Source organism: Callithrix jacchus, chromosome 18 (assembly GCF_049354715.1).
Source record: "Callithrix jacchus isolate 240 chromosome 18, calJac240_pri, whole genome shotgun sequence".
In the NCBI taxonomy this organism is placed as follows: domain Eukaryota; kingdom Metazoa; phylum Chordata; class Mammalia; order Primates; family Cebidae; genus Callithrix; species Callithrix jacchus.
In genome coordinates this window covers 13,060,060-13,083,203 of record NC_133519.1, presented here as the reverse complement: position 1 = coordinate 13,083,203, position 23,144 = coordinate 13,060,060, and the positions used below count along the sequence as shown (strand labels likewise).

The 23,144-nt window shown below is 44.5% G+C and overlaps 2 protein-coding genes across 4 annotated transcripts in view; one reads left to right on the top strand and one right to left on the bottom strand.

Annotated features, from left to right (window-relative positions):
- LOC103788982 (uncharacterized) overlaps positions 1-23,144 on the top strand; it is an 870,763-nt gene that overhangs the window by 151,534 nt on the left and 696,085 nt on the right. The gene's annotated exons all lie outside the window — the stretch shown is intronic.
- Positions 14,649-23,140, bottom strand: TCHH (trichohyalin). Its single transcript, XM_035279832.3, has 3 exons — positions 23,089-23,140; positions 21,665-21,832; positions 14,649-20,839 (listed from the first exon to the last, which is right to left on the bottom strand). Exons 2-3 carry the CDS (start codon positions 21,800-21,802, stop codon positions 15,719-15,721), a joined length of 5,259 nt encoding a protein of 1,752 aa, XP_035135723.3. The 5' UTR covers positions 21,803-21,832; positions 23,089-23,140; the 3' UTR covers positions 14,649-15,718.

Genomic DNA, 23,144 nt, shown 5'->3' with positions numbered 1-23,144 from the left:
AACTGGAGGCCATTATTCTGGGTGAGTTAACTCAGGAATTGAAAACCAAATGCCGCATATTCTCACTTACGAGTGGGAGCTAAGCTATGGTACACAAAAGCATACAGAGTAGTATAATGGACACTGGAAACTCAGAAGCGGGGAGGAAGTAAGGAGGGTGAGGAATGAAAACCTACCTATTGGTAGTTTTTGTTATACCTATTAGGTATAACATACACTACTTAGGTGGTGGGTGCGTTAAAATTCTAGACTTTACTGCCATCTAATTCATCCCTGTAACCAGAAACCACTTGTATCCCTAAAGCTATTGACATAAAAAAAATTAACAAAAGAAAAATCAACAAATCAAAATCCCTAAACTTCCACTGAATCACAAACTTGCTGACATTTATTTGCATTCATATTTTCTTTTCTGTTCCATCATCTAAGCCTAATCTGTCTCCCTGGATGCTACCTTCTCCTGCCTTCTCAGGAAACTTGCTATGCTGATCATTTCCTCACTTTTCTATACTTCAGTCTCTCTTTATTGTTTTTTTTCCTGTCAATATTTACACATACTCACATCTCTCTCATTTTGCAAAATCCTGCCTGGTACACACAACCTCACTTGATCTTTCTCCTCCCCGTCGTAGTTAGTATTCTTTTTTTTTTTTTTTTGAGATGGAGTCTCTCTCTGTTGCTCAGGTTGGAGTGCAAGCTAAAGTCTTAGCTCACTGCAACCGCCACCTCCTGGGTTCAAGTGATTCTCTTTCCTCAGCCTCTCAAGTAGCTGGTATTACAGGCACCTTCCACCATGCCAGATTATATATATATATGGTATTTTTATGAGGTTTTACCATGTTGGCCAGGCTGGTCTAACTGCTGACATCCTTCTTATCAGGAGGAAATTGTTGTCAGGTGGCATCCTTGTTGTCAAGTGATCTGCCTGCCTTGGCCTCGCAAAGAGCTGAGATTACAGGTGTGAGCCATCATGCCTGGCCATAGTTAGTATTCTTGAAAACTTTATCTTCTTATGTTTTTACTTCCTTTCCTTGTATTCCTCAACCCACTCCATTGACTGTCACTGACCACCATGTTACCAAGTCCTGAGGTGCTTTTCAGCACGTATCTTACGTGACTCCTCGGAAGTACGTGATGATAATTACTTCCTCTTTCTTGCAGCTTGTTCTTTCCTAGCTTCTGTGACATTGTATATACCTGGTTTTCGACCTACCTCTCTGACTGCTCCTTTTAATTCTCCTTTTTATTTATTTACTTACTTTTTAGCTTTTGCCATTTTTTAAAATGTGGCTGCTCCTCAGGGTCTGTCCTAGAGTTGTTCTCCATCTTTTTTTTTTTTTTCAATGCAACCTACGCCTCCCGGTTCAAGCAATTCTGCCTCAGCCTCCTGAGTGGCTGGGACTACAGGCACACCCCAACACACCTGGTTAACTTTTTTGTATTTTTGTAGAGACAGGGTTTCACCATGTTAGCCAGTCTGGTCTTGAATTCCTGACCTCTGGTGATCCGCCCACCTCAGCCTGCCAAAGTGCTGGGATTACAGGTGTGAGCCACTGTGCCAGGCCAGTTCTCCATCTTTTTGTCCTGAATAATCTCATCTACTCGATGCCTTCGATTACTATTGATATGTTGATATTTTCCATTTACATATAAAATCCAAAGCTATCACCCAAACTCCAGACCCATGTAACCAATTGCCAAAAATATATCAGTTTTTGAAGCCTCAGAGGCACTCTAACTCAGTGTAGGTAAAACTTAACTTGTCATCTCCCCTCACTACAGTGAGGCCCCTTTGTGCTTTCATCTCAATAATGACACCACTATCCACTCAGTTTCCCCAGCTGTAAATCTCGTATCACCTTTTATCTCCCTCTCTCCATCATCTCTTCAATATATTACCAACTCTTATTGATTTTAATTTTCGAAGGTATTCATTGCTCTCTTTCCCCACCCCATTATCCTAGCTGGGCTGTCATTGTCTCTTATGGAACTACTGTAATATCCTTCTGATGTTTTCCTTGCTTCCCCTATGACCATCTCCAACCTATTGTCCACACTGCAGTCTGAGTGATCCTCATAAACTGTCAATCTGGTTAATCACTTCGATGGTTAAAATGACATTTATTCTTTGTTGCCCTCAAGATAAACTTAATACGGTTTGCAAGGCCCTCATAAACCTTGCTAACTTCATCTTTTCCACTTATCTCTTGGTATTCTAGGTTGTAGTCAGATTTAATGCTGACTTCCTTGAACCCAATGTGCTTTCTCTTGCCCTTGGACTTAATTTCACTCTGCCTGGAAAGCTCTTTCTTTTCCTATTCACCAGGCTAACTTTCTCCCTATCCTCAGGTTTCAGCTTTAACTCCAGTTCCCTTAGGGAAGCTTTTGTTGACCCTGCTAAACTGAGTTAGATATTTCTGTTCTCATAACCTCTGGACTTCTCTGACCATAGCGTCTGTAGCTAGATGGTATGAAATTTATCTCCCTAGCTTACTTCTAGTCATCTCCTCTCTACATATGGTCAGAGATGAAACCTGGGGATTGACTTGGTCATGGTCTACACATTAAAGCTAATGTGGCCGGGTGAAGTGGCTCATGTCTGTAATCCCAACACTTTGGAAGACCGAGGTGGGCATATCACTTGAGATCAGGAGTTTGAGGCTAGCCTGGCCAACATGGCAAAATCCATCTGTACTAAAAATACAAAAATTAGCCAGGTGTCATGGTACACACCTGTAGTCCCAGCTACTCTGGAAGCTGAAACACAAGAATTGCTTGAACCTGGGAGGCAGAAGTTACAGCGAGCTGAGATCACATCATTGTACTCCAGCCTGGGCAACAAAGCAAGACCCTGTCAAAAAAAAAAGAAACTAATGTGAAGACATTTTGTAAGGTGCTCAAGGGAAAAAGGGAAGCAAATGTACTCCTAGCATAATAAGACCAAGGTTATTGTTTCATAAAAGTAGGGTCAAAGTAATGTTAATAGGAAGAATAAAATTGAGGCATATATACTAGAGAAGGAAACTTTCAAAAGGAAAATACTCCTCAAAGTAACGAATTGTATTTGAACTCAAGTGCAGGAGAAAATCAGTCACAACCTGGAATTAAAGTCACTTCTGCTTCTCACTGCACGCACACCCTAACAATACATGGAAAAAGAATCATCTTTCCTTCCTCCTACACCTGCATTCTCATCTCACTAAGGGGCACTGACAGATGCTAAGACCAGCACTCACTCCAATTTCCAGACAGAACTTAAAATGAAGAAGAAATAATGCCTTGGTAATGCCCAAGGTTGAGGAATTTTCAAGGTACAAGAAAGGACTTAGGGCTTCAATATTCAGAAGGGAGGGATGCATATTTTACAGATAGGCAGTAGAGGTCCTCCACAGAAAAGAGCTGTAAAGGATATATTGTTTCACTCATCACTCATTAACATGTATCTATTGAGTGTCTGCATTGTGCATCTAATTCTCATGAGTCCTAAAGTAATATTTTAGCATGAAGTTAAGAAAGCTTCACTGTACCTAGTAACTTTTGAAATCCCAGGCCATGTTTTTGACTATATGTATTATATGTAATCAAATATATAATACATATATATTAAGTGAGAGAGTCCATGTGTTTCCTCAGAATGTCAGAGTTCTATTGTTTAAAAAAAATTTTTTTTTCCTGTTACTGAGGATGGAGTGCAATGGTATGATCATAGCTCACTGTAGCCTCCACCTCCTGGGATCAAGTAATCCTCCTGCCTCAGCCTGCAGAATAGCTGAGACCATGGGTACATGCCCTCATACCCAACTAATTGAATTTTTTTTGTGTGCGTGTGGATACAGGTTCTTACTCTGTTCCCCAGGCTGGTCTTGAATTCCTAGCCTCAAGAAATCCTCCAACTTTGGCTTCCCAAAGTGCTGGGATTACAGGCATGGGCCACCACGTCTGGTCCTATTGCTTATTGTGTATTATAGAAAGAATGTACAAAATAAAGAATGTCTAAGTTACAGTCTCTGTTTTCAAAGTATTTACAATCTAATTGGGAAGAGGAAGAAAGTATAAAGCCAATGCCTGAATGTGGTAAAAAGGGAACACTTTTATGCTGTTGGTGGGAATGTAAACTAGTACAACCACTATGGAAAACATTGCGGAGATTCCTTAAAGAACTAAAAGTAGATCTATCATTTGATTCAGCAATCTCACTACTGGGTGTCTACCCAGAGGAAAATACGTTGCTATATAAAAAAGATATTTTCACACACGTTTATAGCAGCACAATTTGCAATTGCAAAAATATGGAACAGGCCAAATGCCCATCAATGAACAAGTGGGTAAAGAAAATGCTACACACACACACGCACACACACAAACACACACATATACACATCCACATATACATACACATACCATGGACTACTGCTCAGCCATAAAAAGGAACAAAATAATGGCATTTATAGGAACCTGAATGGAATTAGAGACCATTAAATGGAAAACCAAACATGATGTGTTCTCACTCATAAGTGGGAGCTAAGCTATGAGGACACAAAGGCGTAAGAATGATATAGTGGACTTTTGGGACTCAGTGGAAAGGGTAGGAGATGGATGAGGGATAGAAGGCTACACATTGGGTGCATTGTACATTGCTCAGGTGATGGATACACCAAAATCTCAGAAATCACCACGAAATAACTTACTCATGCATGTAACCAAACACCAACTATTCCCAAAAACCTATCGAAATAAAAAAAGAAAGCATAAAGCCAACTAAGACAAAATATTGTAACCAATTAATGAATAGTGAAGATAATAGGGTTTGTCTTAGAATCTCAATGAAGAGAGAGATCATTGTATGTCAGGGTGATTAGGGAAAGATTTTAGGGAGGAGGCCAGACTCAGCCTAGGTCTTATAAACGGCATAGAAATTGCCCAGATAGCCAGGAAGGAGAGAAGCACTCCAAACAGATAAAAGTATGCCAATATGTCTTAGAAGTAAGGTTAATCATAAGGCATCATAATGACAACAAATAGACTAATACAGTTTGAACATATGCTTGGCTCTAGAAATTATCATGGGAGTCAGAGTTTAAAAGGTGAATTGACACTAAATTGGGGAGGGCCTTAAAATCGAAACTGAAAATCTTTGATTTTATCCTGCAGAAATTGCCACACAATTCTTTTTTTTTTTTAAAGAAGAGTGGTGACAAATCAGATTTAAAAAATCTTTTGTTATTTGAATGCTTGCCATGGATGTTTTAAGGGTTCAGAAAATAATAACCTGCTCAAAAATCTATCTTTTGCGTTAGTTTGAGGTTATCGCATGTGACTGTCGGCTCTTTATTAACAAGGGAAAAGTGCTTATTACATATTGCATGGATTATAATCTTTGACAGAGTATGCTTGCTGAAAAAACTCATAATTACCATGATTTAATGCAAATATTAGCAATGTGCAATGAGTGCAGAAGATGGAGTGCTTACAGAACTAAACTAATAACTATTACATTTTAGTTTGAGCGGGACCAAATTCCAGAACCCAGTTTAGTTTTCTTCTCAGAAAAGAAAGAGAATAATTAATGTATATGTCAGGTTCATAGAGGGACAGTGATCTTTGGTAGTACTAGGGTCAATGAAAATGGGGTAGGTTTAGGGTCCTTTCTCTCAGTGAATAAAATTGGGATGATAGGAAAGAGCTCCGGAAAAGAATCTGGAGACTAATGAGGGAAAGTTCAGAGCTGACTGGGCAGAAAGGGAAGATCTTCACAGTCAGAATGAGGCTCTGATAATCCCTTTCATCAGTTATTTTTCTTTTCCTTTTTTATTAGCTAAAGGTAGAAGTTGTAGTTAGGCATTATTTGAGTTTCTTTGAGAGTTTCCATTGAACAAGCTGAATGTCGGAATTAAAATTAAAATTATTTTATTTTATTATTATATATATATTTTTAATTGCATTTTAGGTTTTGGGGTACATGAGCAGAGCATGCAAGACAGTTGCGTAGGTACACACATGGCAGTGTGTTTTGCTTCCTTTCTCCCCTTCACCCACATTTGGCATTTCTCCCCAGGCTATCCCTCCCACCTCCCCCTCCCACTGGCCCTCCCCTTTTTCCCCCAATAGACCCCAGTGTTTAGTACTCCCCTCCCTGTGTTCATGTGATCTCATTTTTCATCACCCGCCTATGAGGGAGAACATGCGGTGTTTCATTTTCTGTTCTTGTGTCAGTTTGCTGAGGATGATGTCCTCCAGATTCACCCATGTCCCTACAAACGACACAAACTCATCATTTCTGATTGCTGCATAATATTCCATGGTGTATATGTGCCACATTTTTCCAATCCAGTCTATTATCAATGGGCATTTGGGTTGGTTCCAGGTCTTTGCTATTGTAAACAGTGCTGCAATGAACATTTGTGTACATGTGTCCTTATAGTAGAACGATTTATAGTCTTTTGGATATATTCCCAGTAATGGGATTGCTGGGTCAAATGGAATTTCTATTTCTAAGGCCTTGAGGAATCGCCACACTGTCTTCCACAATGGTTGAACTAATTTACACTCCCACCAACAGTGTAAAAGTGTTCCTTTTTCTCCACATCCTCTCCAGCATCTGTTGTCTCCAGATTTTTTAATGATCACCATTCTAACTGGCGTGAGATGGTATCTCAATGTAGTTTTGATTTGCATCTCTCTGATGATCAGTGACGATGAGCATTTTTTCATATGATTGTTGGCCTCATATATGTCTTCTTTCGTAAAGTGTCTGTTCATATCCTTTGCCCACTTTTGAATGGGCTTGTTTGTTTTTTTCCTGTAAATCTGTTTGAGTTCTTTGTAAATTCTGGGTATCAGCCCTTTGTCAGATGGGCAAACTGCAAAAAATTTTTCCCATTCTGTTGGTTGCCAATTCACTCTAGTGACTGTTTCTTTTGCCGTGCAGAAGCTGTGGAGTTTGATTAGGTCCCATTTGTCTATTTTGGCTTTTGTTGCCAGTGCTTTTGGTGTTTTGGTCATGAAGACCTTGCCTACTCCTATGTCCTGAATAGTTTTGCATAAATTTCCTTCTAGGGTTTTTATCGTCCCAGGTCTTGTGTTTAAGTCTTTAATCCATCTGGAGTTAATTTTAGTGTAAGGGGTCAGGAAGGGGTCCAGTTTCTGCTTTCTGCACATGGCTAGCCAGTTTTCCCAACACCATTTGTTAAACAGGGAATCCTTTCCCCATTGCTTGTTTTTGTCAGGTTTATCAAAGATTGTATGGTTGTAGATATGTTGTGTTGCCTCCAGTGCCTCTGTTTTGTTCCATTGGTCTATATCTCTGTTTTGGTACCAGTACCATGCTGTTTTGATTACTGTAGCCTTGTAGGATAGTTTGAAATCCGGTAGTGTGATGCCCCCCACTGTGTTCTTTTTGCTTAGAATTGACTTGGCTATGTGGGCTCTCTTTTGGTTCCATATGAAGTTCGTGGTGGTTTTTTCCAGTTCTGTGAAGAAAGTCAATGGTAGCTTAATGGGGATAGCATTGATTCTGTAAATTACTTTGGGCAGTATAGCCATTTTCACGATATTAATTCTTCCTAACCATGAACATGGAATGTTTCTCCATCTGTTTGTGTCCTCTCTGATTTTGTTGAGCAGTGGTTTGTAGTTCTCCTTGAAGAGGTCCCTTACGTTCCTTGTGAGTTGTATTCCAAGGTATTTTATTCTTTTTGTAGCAATTGTGAATGGCAGTTCATTCTTGATTTGGCTTTCTTTAAGTCTGTTATTGGTGTAGATGAATGCCTGTGATTTTTGCACATTGATTTTATATCCTGAGACTTTGCTGAAGTTGCTTATCAGTTTCAGGAGTTTTTGGGCTGAGGTGATGGGGTCTTCTAGGTATACTATCATGTCATCTGCAAATAGAGACAATTTGGCTTCCACCTTTCCTATTTGAATACCCTTTATTTCTTTTTCTTGCCTGATTGCTCTGGCTAGAACTTCCAGTACTATATTGAATAGGAGTGGTGAAAGAGGGCATCCTTGTCTAGTGCCGGATTTCAAAGGGAATGCTTCCAGTTTTTGCCCATTCAGTATGATATTGGCTGTTGGTTTGTCATATATAGCTTTTATTACTTTGAGATACGTTCCATTGATACCGAGTTTATTGAGGGTTTTTAGTATAAAGGGCTGTTGAATTTTGTCAAATGCCTTCTCTGCGTTAATTGAGATAATCATGTGGTTTTTGTTTTTGGTTCTGTTTATGTGGTGAATTACTTTGATAGACTTGCGTATGTTGAACCAGCCTTGCATCCCCAGGATGAATCCTACTTGATCATGATGAATAAGTTTTTTGATTTGCTGTTGCAATCGGCTGGCCAATATTTTATTGAAGATTTTTGCATCTATGTTCATCATGGATATTGGCCTGAAGTTTTCTTTTCTTGTTGGGTCTCTGCTGGGTTTTGGTATCAGGATGATGTTGGTCTCGTAAAATGATTTGGGAAGGATTCCCTCTTTTTGGATTATTTGGAATAGTTTCAGAAGGAATGGTACCAGCTCCTCTTTGTGTGTCTGGTAGAATTCAGCTGTGAACCCGTCTGGACCTGGGCTTTTTTTGTGTGGTAGGCTCTTAATTGCTGCCTCGACTTCTGACCTTGTTATTAGTCTATTCATAGTTTCAGCTTCCTCCTGGTTTAGGCTTGGGAGGACACAGGAGTCCAGGAATTTATCCATTTCTTCCAGGTTTACTAGTTTATGTGCATAGAGTTGTTTGTAATATTCTCTGATGATGGTTTGAATTTCTGTGGAATCTGTGGTGATTTCCCCTTTATCATTTTTTATTGCATCTATTTGGTTGTTCTCTCTTTTATTTTTAACCAATCTGGCTAGTGGTCTGTCTATTTTGTTGATCTTTTCAAAAAACCAGCTCTTGGATTTATTGATTTTTTGAAGGGTTTTTCGTGTCTCAATCTCCTTCAGTTCAGCTCTGATCTTAGTTATTTCTTGTCTTCTGCTGGGTTTTGAGTTTTTTTTATCTTGCTCCTCTAGCTCTTTTAATTTTGACGATAGGGTGTCAAATTTGGATCTCTCCATTCTCCTCATATGGGCACTTATTGCTATATACTTTCCTCTAGAGACTGCTTTAAATGTGTCCCAGAGATTCTGGCATGTTGTGTCTTCATTCTCATTGGTTTCGAAGAACTTCTTTATTTCTGTCTTCATATCATTGTTTACCCAGTCAACATTCAAGAGCCAGTTGTTCAGTTTCCATGAAGCTGTGCGTTTCTGGGTTGGTTTCTGAATTCTGAGTTCTAACTTGATTGCACTATGGTCTGAGAGGCTGTTTGTTATGATTTCAGTTGTTTTGCATTTGTTGAGCAGTGCTTTACTTCCAATTATGTGGTCAATTTTAGAGTAGGTGTGATGTGGTGCTGAGAAGAATGTATATTCTGTGGATTTGGGGTGGAGAGTTCTGTAAATGTCTATCAGGTTTGCTTGCTCCAGGTCTGAGTTCAAGCCCTGGATATCCTTGTTGATTTTCTGTCTGGTTGATCTGTCTAATATTGACAGCGGAGTGTTAAAGTCTCCCACTATTATTGTGTGGGAGTCTAAGTCTCTTTGTAAGTCATTAAGAACTTGCCTTATGTATCTGGGTGCTCCTGCATTGGGTCCATATATGTTTAGGATCGTTAGCTCTTCTTGTTGTATTGATCCTTTTACCATTATGTAATGGCCTTCTTTGTCTCTTTTGATCTTTGTTGCTTTAAAGTCAATTTTATCAGAGATGAGAATTGCAACTCCTGCTTTTTTTTGCTCTCCATTTGCTTGGTAAATCTTCCTCCATCCCTTTATTTTGAGACTTTGTGTATCTTTGCATGTGAGATGGGTTTCCTGGATACAGCACACTGATGGATTTTGGATTTTTATCCAATTTGCCAGTCTGTGTCTTTTGATTGGTGCATTTAGCCCATTTACATTTAGGGTTAATATTGTTATGTGTGAATTTGATACTGCCATTTTGATGCTAAATGGCTGTTTTGCCCGTTAGTTGTTGTAGATTCTTCATTATGTTGATGCTCTTTAGCATTTAGTGTGATTTTGGAATGGCTGGTACTGGTTATTCCTTTCTATGTGTAGTGCCTCTTTTAGGAGCTCTTGTAAAGCAGGCCTGGTGGTGACAAAATCTCTGAGTACTTGCTTGTTCGCAAAGGATTTTATTTTTCCTTCACTTCTGAAGCTCAGTTTGGCTGGATATGAAATTCTGGATTGAAAGTTCTTTTCTTTAAGGATGTTGAATATTGGCCCCCACTCTCTTCTGGCTTGTAGTGTTTCTGCCGAGAGATCTGCTATGAGTCTGATGGGCTTTCCTTTGTGGGTGACCCGACCTTTCTCTCTGGCTGCCCTTAGTATTTTCTCCTTTATTTCAACCTTGTTGAATCTGACGATTATGTGCCTTGGGGTTGCTCTTCTTGCGGAATATCTTTGTGGTGTTCTCTGTATTTCCTGCATTTGAGTGTTGGCCTGTCTTGCTAGGTGGGGGAAATTTTCCTGGATGATGTCCTGAAGAGTATTTTCCAGCTTGGATTCATTCTCTTCGTCCCCTTCTGGTACACCTATCAAACGTAGGTTAGGTCTTTTCACATAGTCCCACATTTCTTGGAGACTTTGTTCATTCATTTTTACGCTTTTTTCTCTAATCTTGGTTTCTCGTTTTATTTCATTGAGTTGGTCTTTGACTTCAGATATTCTTTCTTCTGCTTGGTCAATTCGGCTATTGAAACTTGTGCATGCTTCGCGAAGTTCTCGTATTGTGTTTTTCAGCTCCTTTAATTCATTCATATTCCTCTCTAAGTTATCCATTCTTGTTATCATTTCCTCAAATCTTTTTTCAAGTTCCTTAGTTTCTTTGCATTGATTTAATACATGATCTTTTGGCTCACAAAAGTTTCTCATTATCCACCTTCTGAAGTCTAATTCCGTCATTTCGTTACAGTCATTCTCCGTCCAGCTTTGTTCCCTTGCTGGTGAGGAGTTTTGGTCCTTTCTAGGAGGCGAGGTGTTCTGGTTTCAGGTGTTTTCCTCCTTTTTGCGCTGGTTTCTTCCCATCTTTGTGGATTTCTCCACTTGTCGTCTGTGTAGTTGCTGACTTTTCGATTGGGTCTCTGAGTAGACACCCAGATTGTTGATGATGAAGTAGTTCTGTCACTTGGTTTTCCTTCTACCAGTCTAGCCCCTTCGCTGTATGACTGCTGAGGTCCACTCCAGGCCCTGCTTGTCTGGGGTGCACCTATAGCAGCTGCGAAACAGTGAGGGATGCTACCAGTTTCTTTTTCTGCTATCTTTGTCCCAGGATGATGCCTGCCAAATGTCAGTCTTTGGATATAGAGAGGTCAGGGAGCTGCTTGAGGAGACAGTCTGTACTTTATATGAGCTCAATTGCTGAGCTGTGAGCTCTGTTGTTCATTCAGGGCTGTTAGGCTGCTATGTTTGATTCTGCTGCAACAGAGCTCATTAAAAAAAACCCTTGTTTTCTGAAATGCTCTGTTGGGGCTTTATTTTTGGATGTCCGTTGAGGTGTCCTGCCCAGCTAGGAGGCAGTCTATTCACTGTTTGCCTGCTGAGGCTCCGCCCTGCTGTTGTGTGGTTCGCCCTGTTGCTGCAGACTCTGTTCTTCTGCTGCGGTCTCCGCCACGGGCTACGCCCTGCGGCGGAGTCTCTCTGTTGTAGCAGGTTGCCTCGGCAATGGCAGGCTGCGTCAGCAGTGGGCGTGTATCTCAGTAGGGGTGGGTTGCCTTGGTAATGGTGGACGCCCCTCCCCTACAGAGCACCTCAGGGACCATCTGCACGGGAGCGTTTGGAATCGCAGTTTGTCCGTCCCACTGGGCTACCCCAAACGCTGTGTTCCTGCAACCCCCTGGGCTGGCCCACTTTCCGAGTCCCATTCAGTCTCAAGTCTAGCCCTCTCAAGTCTCAGGTTGCCGGTTCAACAGGGCACCCGGACAAGCGCGCCCTGTGGGGAGCGCTGGGTAGGGCCGGCCGCCGCCACCCCGGCTGCCGGCTTCACCAGGCGGTACGTCTACCTGGCATTCCGCGTCTCTTTTATACTTGGGAATTTCCCCGTTCTGTGGGCAACAAAGATCAGTCTGGAAATGCAGCTCTGACTCACCTCTCCGCGGATTCAACGAGAGCTTCAATCCTGGGTTGTTCTCACAGCGCCATCTTGAGTCCTCCCTCCTCTTATTATTATATTTTTGAGACAGAGTTCCACTCTTGTTGCCCAGGCTGGAGTGCAATGGGGTGATCTCAGCTCACTGCAACCTCTGCTTCCAGGGTTCAAGCGATTCTCTTGCCTTAGCCTCTTGAGTAGCTGGTAATAATTTTGTATTTTTGTATTTTACAGTCCTGATCTCCTGATCTTAGGTGATCCACCCACCTTAGCCTTCCAAAGTGCTGGGATTACAGGCGTGAGCCACCCGCCTGGCCAATAATTTTAATTTCAGTCCTGAGAATTTCGGCTGCACAGTTTGAAATACAAAATAATGGAGGCCCAGAAACCATAAGTGGCTTGGACAAGGACATACAGGTAGTAAAGTGAAGAAACAAGTCACCATATGTATATTGCCTGGAACAATGCCTGGCATATAGCAGGAGCTCAATAAATACTTGCTGAGTGAATAAATGAATAAACCCAAGGTGTTTGATTTATTGTAGCACTCTTTCCACTCTATCATATAAAGTATGGCAAATTTAATGGGAAAATAATTTATCTTTGAGGAACCAGAACCTGCTTGCACAATGTCAAAGGATAGTGATCATCATGATACAGATAGGCTTACCTAGCAACATGATGCCACCTTACTGATACATATTGTATTAGTTTTCTAGGGCTGTCATAGCTAAGTACCATAGACCAGGTAGCTTGAACAATAGAAATTTGTTTTCTCACAGTTCTTGGATCTAGAAGTCCTAAGATCAAATCCCAAGATCAAGGTGTTACCCGAGCTGGCTTATTCAGAGGGCCACGTGGAAAGGATCTGTTCTAGGACCATATCCTTGGCTTGTTGATGGCCATCTTCTCCCTGCAACTTCACATCTTCCCTCTGTCCATGTCTGTATCCAAATTTCATCTTCTTATAAGGACACCAGTCATATTGGATTAGGGCCTGAACTAACAACCTCATTTTGATTTAATTACCTCTATAAATACCACATCTCCTAATATTATTACATTCTGAAGTACTGAGGGTTAAGACTTCAACCTCTGTGGGGGTGGGGAGGTCACAACAACACACAGAGACTGGCTTTTCTATCATAGCATATTAAACTCTTCATCCCATTTGCCAGCAGTAGCCTAAGTGATGCTAATAGCGTTCCCAGTTTATAATTAAGTAGGCAATTGCCCAACAGCCTTAAGGTTCTGCCCATGCATGTGCATTACTCAGGTGGAGCACGAGGCTTGGCCTTCAGTTCCCTTGCCAGCATGCTAAAATAACAGGTAGAGGGCATGGGCTGGCTGACACTTTTTTTTTTAAGCTACATGTTATTATAACTGTGATGAAACAGTACTTTCTTTTTTGGAAGTTGTCTTTACCTTCTTGCAAGGTGCTACAAGTCTGCAGGGCTTTATTTTTACCATAACCATCATTGTTAAACTGTAGTGTCGCTGACGAAGTGTATATTTCAGAGGTATCCTGAGGCTGGGCATTTATAAGGAGGCTCTTGAATCAGTACCCATAGAGGGTCCTGAGGAAAGTCAGTGAAGCTCTTACAGAATTTGTTTGAAGAACTTTAAGTAAGAAACAGAGTATACTTTAGGGGAAAAATAGTTTTGCAGTTAGAAATCTTTGAAATAGTTGAAATTCCAAGACAATATCAGGGGATTCCCAGGTTCTGTCTTTGGTTGGCATCTGCCATTTGCTAAAGTGAGAGAGAGAGAGAGAGGCTGTGCTTCTTGAAGAAAATGCCATGTTACTCTATCAGAATGATACTCAGGACCTATAAGCTTAGCTTGTCTCCACCACTGATAAAATTTTTGAGTGACTATAACTTTAGGGCATCTTCTCATCATGATTCTCAAGATTAGAAATGATATTGTTTTGATTAGGGCCCTCTTGGACTTGTTTCTAGTTATAAACTGTGGATACTAAATGTAAGACTCCAGCAGGCAGCACGGGGGTGTTTGGATTATCAGAAAATAATTCGATACTTCAGCCTGATTACTAGTAAGTACCTTCTGACTCAGTCACTTCATGGATTGTGTGTAGATGTCAACAGGACGTCTACAGTTTTTATAGTGCTGATCTGAAGTTTCAAGCCATTTTCTATTAGTGGCTCATCAGGCATCAGAGACTAAGAAGCTGCTGCTTTCTCTAAAGGAAATATTAACAAACATTGGGAGCACGAATATTTATCATGACCGGTGAGTCACTGCAAGAAATGGTATAGAAAGCTGTGGGGTCAAGAATAAAAACACTCAGGAAGAGAATCTCAGTGTGTGGATGGAAATAGGATTCAGTCTAACTGCAAAAATAATTGTTGGGGAAAAACAAAGAATCCCCTCCCTTCTTTTTTATATTTGGACATAGAAAATGGGAACAAAAGGCCCTTATGTGATTGGGAACTTGTGTTAGTTTCCAGACCTTGAGTTATGATTGATGTAGACTTAAAACAGACAAAAGTAGTTATTTGCCAAACATTTATTATTATTTTTCAGTCCAATTATTTCAACAAGAATGTTTGCAAGGTATTATAAATAGGCCTCAAATGATTGTGCGCTGATGGGTCTTGTCAAAGGGCCTCTAGGAAGTTGCCCCTATGTTCACACATTTTTCCTTTTTACACCTCCAGGATGCTCTCTGTGATCTCTTATTGGCCCTAGAGTAAGCCAGATGTTTATGGGATTCTGAACAGCTTCCTTCTAATAAGCTAAAATTAACAAAGTTTCCTAATATTCTCAAACTCTTCAAAACTTGGGGAAGTAGAATGAACACTGTAGACTACACCAGACACAATTTTAAAATTTGAACTCTGAAGTTGTTTGAGAAACACCTCATTTTTGCTTCATGAGATTATGTGGGTAAGTGAAGTTGAATGTAAAAAAATCTAATTTGAATTCTAAATCTTCAAAGCTAAACCTATCCTTAACAGATATTTCTTCCAGTAATAGGCTGATTTCGCAGAAAGTTTTCATGCAGTGGTCACTCCACCTGCACTATCCAAGGGTTATAAAAATTCAGTTACCTGGAACCTGTGCTAATTATGCCACAAAAGATGAAAAGGTGTTTGGGGGCAAAGATCAATTTAGGTTTAAGAAGAAATAGCAACTTGAACATTAAAAATATCTGCACTTTCCACAAGGTGGGTCAGTCATTAAACAGACTCATTGTTTAGAATCTCAAGGCATCCTATTATTCTTGTTACTTCTGAAAGCAATAAATGAACACGTTCCTCAAACAAAACTCCTTAAACAAATTAAATGATTTATGTGTTTTTTTTTTTCAAATGCACACCACATCTGCATCAAAGAGCAAAAGAAAGACGTCTTGCAGTAAATAACTACTTGAGGAAGAATAAAAAGCAGGAGTACAAAGTACATAAAATGAGCGTAGTTTAAGATTTTGGAAGAAAAGACATTCTAACATCAGAGAGATTTCCCGCAACCTGAAACATCTGAGTTATCACTTGGTACCCAGTGTTTCTCATTTTCCTGTGCTCAAAGCTTTGGCAGGTGTCAGGGTATTGGCAATATCTCTTAAGGGCGGTATTGAGATCTCTGCTCTTGGATGTACTCATAGAGAGGGCTGGAGCGCACTGGGACGTTGGCAAACTGACGAGCGCCGGGCTCCAGAAGCCGCCCATAGCCCTTGCCTTCTTGGGATTGGATCTCCCGGACTTGGCGGGGCCTCTGTTCTTCCTCCTGCTGGCGGCGGAGCTGTTCTTCCCGGAATTTCCTTTCCCGTTCCTGGCGACGTCTCTGCTCTTCTTCTTGCCGCAGTTCTTGTTCCTGATGACGACTCTTCTCCTGCCTCGCAAACTGCTCCTCCGCCCGGTACTGCCGGTCTCTCTCCTGTCGGCGCCTCTGCTCTTCCTGCTCCTCAAGCTGCAGCTGCTCCTCTTCCCGGCGATACTTTCTGTCCCGCTCTTGGCGGCGCAGCTGCTGTTCCTCCTCGCGGAATTTTCTGTCGCGCTCCTGGCGGCTCACCTGCTGTTCCTCCCTCTCCTTGCGGAGCTGTTCCTCCTCGCGGAATTTTCTGTCGCGCTCCTGGCGGCGCAGCTGCTGTTCCTCCCTCTCCTTGCGGAGCTGTTCCTCTTCGCGGAATTTTCTGTCGCGCTCCTGGCGCAGCTGTTCCCGCTCCTGGGGGCGCAGCTGCTGTTCCTCCTCGCGGAATTTTCTGTCGCGCTCCTGGCGGCGCAGCTGCTGTTCCTCCCTCTCCTTGCGGAGCTGTTCCTCTTTGCGGAATTTTCTGTCGCGCTCCTGGGGGCGCAGCTGCTGTTCCTCCCTCTCCTTGCGGAGCTGTTCCTCTTCACGGAATTTTCTGTCGCGCTCCTGGCGCAGCTGTTCCCGCTCCTGGGGGCGCAGCTGCTGTTCCTCCTCGCGGAATTTTCTGTCGCGCTCCTGGCGCAGCTGTTCCCGCTCCTGGCGGCGCAGCTGCTGTTCCTCCCTCTCCTTGCGGAGCTGTTCCTCTTCGCGGAATTTTCTGTCGCGCTCCTGGGGGCGCACCTGCTGTTCCACCTCGCGGAATTTTCTGTCGCGCTCCTGGTGGCGCAGCTGCTGTTCCTCCCTCTCCTTGCGGAGCTGTTCCTCTTCGCGGAATTTTCTGTAGCGCTCCTGGCGCAGCTGTTCCCGCTCCTGGGGGCGCAGCTGCTGTTCTTCCACGCGGAATTTTCTCTCTCGTTCCTGGCGGCGCAGCTGCTGTTCCTCTTCCAGGAATTTTCTGTCACGCTCTTGGCGCAGCTGCTGTTCTTCCCTTTCCTGTAGCAGCTGTTCCTCCTCGCGGAATTTTCTGTCCCGCTCCTGGCGTCGCAGCTGCTGTTCCTCCCTCTCCTGGCGGAGCTGTCCCTCCTCGCGGAGCTGCTCTTCCTCGCGGAATTTTCTGTCGCGCTCCTGGCGGCGCAGCTGCTGTTCCTCCCTCTCCTGACGGAGCTGTTCCTCTTCACGGAATTTTCTGTCGCGGTCCTGGCGCAGCTGTTGTTCGCGCTCCTGGCGGCGCAGCTGCGGTTCCTCCTCGCGGAATTTTCTCTCTCGTTCCTGGCGACGCAGCTGCTGTTCCTCCCTCTCCTGACGGAGCTGTTCCTCCTCACGGAATTTTCTGTCGCGGTCCTGGCGCAGCTGTTGTTCGCGCTCCTGGCGGCGCAGCTGCGGTTCCTCCTCACGGAATTTTCTCTCTCGTTCCTGGCGGCGCAGCTGCTGTTCCTCTTCCAGGAATTTTCTGTCACGCTCTTGGCGCAGCAGCTGTTCCTCCTCGCGGAATTTTCTGTCTGTCTCCTGACGGCGTTTCTTTTCTCTTTCCTCTCTCAGCAACTGCTTTTCCTCTTGGAACTTCCTGTCGCGCCTGTTGGCTTCCTTTTGCTCTTCTCGCTTCAGCTGTTCTTCCTCTGGGAACTGCCTGTCGCGCTGCTGCCAGCGCCGCCTCTCTTGCTCGCGGTCTCTCTCTTGCTGTTCATCCAGCAGGGGCTGCAGATCCTGCTGGAATTGTCTGTCACGCACCTGGGAATCTTCCAACTGCCGGAGCTGTTCATTCTCTCTACGTTTGCAGTAAACCCTGTTATTACGAACTGCATTTTCTTTTTCTGGTTCCCACTGCCATTTCAGATCACTGCGCTGATCCTCATCCCGGTATCGCCGCTTTCTGTCCTGGCGCTGAAGCTCTTCCTCCTCCCGATACTGCCTCTCCCGCTCCTGGCGCCTTCTCTTCTCCAGCTCCTCTCTCAGCAGCTGCTCTTCCTCCTGCTGCAGCTCCTCTTCCTCACGATATTGTCTCTCTCGCTCCTGGCGCCTTCTCTTCTCACGCTCCTCTCTTAGAAACTGCTCTTTCTCCTGCTGCAGCTCCTCTTCCTCACGATATTGTCTCTCTCGCTCCTGGCGCCTTCTCTTCTCACGCTCCTCTCTTAGAAACTGCTCTTCCTCCTGCTGCAGCTCCTCTTCCTCGCGGTATTGTCTCTCCCGCTCCTGGCGTCTTCTCTTCTCGCGCTCCTCTCTTAGCAGCTGCTCTTCCTCCTGCTGCAGCTCCTCTTCCTCGCGATATTGGCTCTCTCGCTCCTGGCGCCTTCTCTTCTCGCGCTCCTCTCTTAGAAACTGCTCTTCCTCCTGCTGCAGCTCCTCTTCCTCGCGGTATTGTCTCTCCCGCTCCTGGCGCCTTCTCTTCTCGCGCTCCTCTCTTAGCAGCTGCTCTTCCTCCTGCTGCAGCTCCTCTTCCTCGCGATATTGGCTCTCTTGCTCCTGGCGCCTTCTCTTCTCGCGCTCCTCTCTCAGCAGCTGCTCTTCCTCCTGCTGCAGCTCCTCTTCCTTGCGGTATTGTCTCTCCCGCTCCTGGCGCCTTCTCTTCTCGCGCTCCTCTCTCAGCAGCTGCTCTTCCTCCTGCTGCAGCTCCTCTTCATCGCGATATTGTCTCTCTCGCTCCTGGCGCCTTCTCTTCTCCTGTTCCTCTCTCAGCAGCTGCTCTTCCTCCTGCTGCAGCTCCTCTTCATCGCGATATTGTCTCTCCCGCTCCTGGCGCCTTGTCTTCTCACGCTCCTCTCTCAGCAGCTGCTCTTCCTCCTGCTGCAGCTCCTCTTCATCGCGATATTGTCTCTCTCGCTCCTGGCGCCTTCTCTTCTCCTGTTCCTCTCTCAGCAGCTGCTCTTCCTCCTGCTGCAGCTCCTCTTCCTTGCGGTATTGTCTCTCCCGCTCCTGGCGCCTTCTCTTCTCGCGCTCCTCTCGTAGCAGCTGCTCTTCCTCCTGCTGCAGCTCCTCTTCATCGCGATATTGTCTCTCCCGCTCCTGGCGCCTTCTCTTCTCGCGCTCCTCTCTTAGCAGCTGCTCTTCCTCCTGCTGCAGCTCCTCTTCCTCGCGGTATTGTCTCTCCAGCTCCTGGCGCCTTCTCTTCTCCGGTTCTTCTCTCAGCAGCTGCTCTTCCTCCTGCTGCAGCTGCTCTTCCTTCCTCAGCTGCTCTCGTAGGGCCGGCTTGGCGTACAGCGTGTGGCGGCGTCTATTCCTTTCTTCTTCTAGTTGCCACCTCCACTTTTGGTCGCGGCGCTGTTCCTGGCGTCGCCTCTTTTCCTGATCCTCATGGAGGCCGTCCTCCTCCTCCTGGAGCTGTTGGGTGCGCTCCCCCCGTTGGAGCTGCTCTTCTTCCTCCAGGAACTTCAGCTCTTGCTCCCTCTCGCGACGCTGCTCCTGCTCCTCCTCCTCCTGGAGAAACCGTTGTTCCCGCTGCAGGCGCTCCTCTGCCCTCAGCTGCCTCTGCCGCTGCTCCCGCAACGAGGGCCTGACCGACAGTGTCTGTCGGCGCCTCTCGCTCTCTTCCTCAGCCTGCCACTGCCATTTGAAGTCCCGGCGCTGCTCCTCCTGCTGCTGCTGCCGGCGAGCGGGTTCCTCCTCCTGCTGTTGCAGCTCACGCTCCCGGCGCCGCCTCTTCTCCTCCTGCTCTTGGCGGCGCCTCTGCTCTTCCTGCCTGCGGGGCCTCGAGTAGACTTTGCTTTGCCGTGCATCGGCTTCCCTTTCTAGCTGCCACTGCCACTTCGGGGTGCGGCTCTTAATTCGCTCCCGGACCTGTTCCTGCTCCTCCTCCTCAGCCAGCTCCTGCTCGCGCCTCTCCTCCTGCTCGCGCCTCAGCCGCTGCTCGCGCCTCTCGTCCTCCACCTCGCGCCTTAGTTGCTGCTCCCGCCTCTCCTCCTGCTCGCGCCTCTCTTCCTCCTCCTCGCGCCTTAGTTGTCGCTCCCGCCTCTCCTCCTGCTCGCGCTTCAGCCTCTGCTCGCGCCTCTCTTCTTCCTCGCGCCTTAGTTGCTGCTCCCGCCTCTCCTCCTGCTCGCGCTTCAGCCTCTGCTCGCGCCTCTCGTCCTCCTCCTCGCGCCTTAGTTGTCGCTCCGGCCTCTCCTCCTGCTCGCGCTTCAGCCGCTGCTCGCGCCTCTCTTCTTCCTCGCGCCTTAGTTGCTGCTCGCGCCTGTCCTCCTGCTTGCGCCTCAGCTGCTGCTCGCGCCTCTCTTCCTCCTGCTCGCGCCTCTCCTCCTGCTCGCGCCTTAACCTTTGCAGCTGCTGCTCTTCCTCCTGGCGCTCCCTCTTCAGCTCTTGCCGCTCCCGCTTCTGTAGCTGCTCTTCTTCCTCCTGGAGCTCTCTTTGCCGCTGCGGTTCATCTTCCAGTCTCTCCCTTTGCTCTTGCCTCTCCCGTTTTTGCAGCTTCCCTTCTTCCTCCTGGAGCACTCTCTCTTGCAGCTCTTGCCTTTGCTGCTGCTTCTCCTCACGGGACTCCCTCCTCAGCTCCTGCAGCTCCCGCCTTCGCTGTTGCTCGTCGTCTGGAAGCTCCTCGTCGCGGCGCTGCCTATCACGCTGTTCTAGTCGCTCTTGTTTCTCCCTTTGCTCCTCTCCCTCAGTGCGCTCCCTCTCCTGTTCCTGCGTCTTCTGCCTCGGTCGTTGCCCACGTTCTCCTTCCGGTTGTCTGCCCTGAGGCTCGAATCTCCTTTGGTCTTCTTGCCCGCGATCTTGTAACAGGTTCTCCTTTCCATCACAGAGGGTTCGCTTGTCTTCATCTAGTCCCGTGGCCTGGTCCAGAGCATAGTAACAAGCTTGAGCCACTTTGAAAATGAATAGGAGGAATTCATTGAAATCGACATGCCCGTTACAGTCACGATCCAGAAGTTCCAGGATCAGATCTACCGTCTTGGGGTCATGTGGTCTCTATAAAAACGATGAAAACAAAAATTTTACAATGTACTGTTTACAGGTAGTAAAATTGTATTCACACGTTATATTTTATGCTATGCTCACACTCAAGAGACATTCAGAGCAATTAGAAAAATGCCCAGTGTGTATCAAGTCTTGTCCCCATGTAAAATGTACACCCTCATCTTGGGAATTTTTGCATCTCGTAATTTAGTGCTGACCAAACTGGAGGATGTAGGAAGAGGGACACAAAGTAGAATAGTGGGTAAGCCTACACACCTTAGAGGCAGGGCTTGAAGCGAAAATTCAAAACTGCGTCGTGAACTTATGTGTACAATTAACAAAGCTGCTCAACCTCAAGAAAGAATAAACAAGTTCTCTTTAATTAAGAATGAACTCATCCTTGAGAGAGCTACAATGGAAATTAATGAAGATTTGCAGTAGTCACTTCTGTCTGAAATGGCCAGTACTCTTGATTTGGTTTTTATTCCATATTAGAAAACAGAACAAAACACCATTTTAGCAGAGATCAGGCTGATCTCAGTCTTGAAATTGGAAACAAATTTAAGTTTCTCCAAATCTAATTTGATTTGACATCTTTTGTGGTAATGTCCCATGAAGAACTCATTTACATGGCCATACCGTCAAGTACATGAAATACTTTATTATTCAGACTACAATGCCAAGTAAGTACCTTCTGACTCAGAAATGAATGGGGGATGTAGTGTAGACCAGTTGTTGTGTAAAATGAATATAAAGCCACCATTCCTTGCTCTGGTCTCCTCAGAATAAATCTCATAGCCTTAAGTCAACAGGTCTCCTTTTCTTACTAGTTCTTACCCGAAGTACAGCTCCAAATTCTCTTTCAAGGAGGTTCTTCAGGTCTTTCTTAGTTAATGCTGCTCCATCACAATCATGTGAGACATATTGATTGAAAATTTCAATGATGTCACAGATGCTTCTCAGAAGTGGAGACATTTTTTTTCTTTGTTTCAAGTTCGAGTATATCTAGCAATAAAATAAGATCCAGAATCAAAATCTCGTTTCTGCTCTTGGGAAAGCTTTGTTCACACTATTTCAGGCAGATCCCTAAGTAATTTGAATTTATAGCAGTATTTTCAACCTGGACTTTCAGAGCATTTTAACCTTTGAATATTGTATCAGAAAGAGAAAAAGCGATCCTGAGAAATTCCAAGCCGGGGAATAATCTTCAGGCTATCCTACAGTCAGCTTTTGATTGTCCACCCAATGTGGATTATCTATGTCCTTTTCTTCTCTATTTCCTCCAGCTCTCCAGCATATTTCAGAGCAGACAATAAAGATAGGAGTGCAGAAATCAAAATTTGATATATTTCTACTCATAAACACCTTCCTTTAAAGTTGAGCAAAAAGAACAGGTAAAAGCCAAAAGATGAAGGAAGACTTGAGAGTATCTTAAAGTAGATAGTGGCCATGTCAGCAAAACATTTGGTAGAAAATAGAACAATGAAGGGAATGTGAATTGTTCCCCAACATCACAGTCCATAAGGAATTTAGGACCTCTTATAGAATATAATTCATAAGTCAGCAATTTTAAGATTAAATAATACTTCTTCCTAGTCAAAAGATGGCAACGTTCAGATACACACATGCAGAAAACAGAGAGTGTATATTACCTGCTCCAACTCAGATATAATACAGATATTCAGATACTGAAGTATTGAAAGCTTCTGAGAGGTCCTTTCTGAACCAAACAATCCAGAAAACTGTGAATGATATTGGTTTTCTTGGAATCTTGGCTTTTTAGAAAACATTAGCCAGCAGTAGGTCAATATTATAAGAATACATGGATGGCATTGCCGGCAGGGTATGTGAAGTGGTTCGTCTAGCTAACTTCTTTATCTACTTCTCAACTCCAATATCTTAGATGCTGTGACTATATGAAGATGGCTCATATAAGGTAGAACCAACGTAAAAGAGAACAGAGGATTGGCAAACTTTTGAGATGGAAGTTTTTAGGAAGATGAATCCTGTCAGAGCCACATATGATCATCTTTGATGTGCGAAAGTATAGAGTTCAGATTCCAGGGAGGAGGGTTATGTTTCCGTTCAAGAGATGGCTCCAACCATAAGAAGATGGAAACGAATTAGTAAAAGTTTATTTATCCCTGTAAGCTACTGATACCTTCTGGCACATAGAACCTCCCCCCATACCCCAGCATCTGAAATAGCTATAAAAATGGAGAATCATAAAGAAGACCATAATCCCACGGAATGGGACTTACCCACTTCACCAGAGGAAGAAGTCCAGTGCTCGCTGACACCACGGGCAAGTGTACTG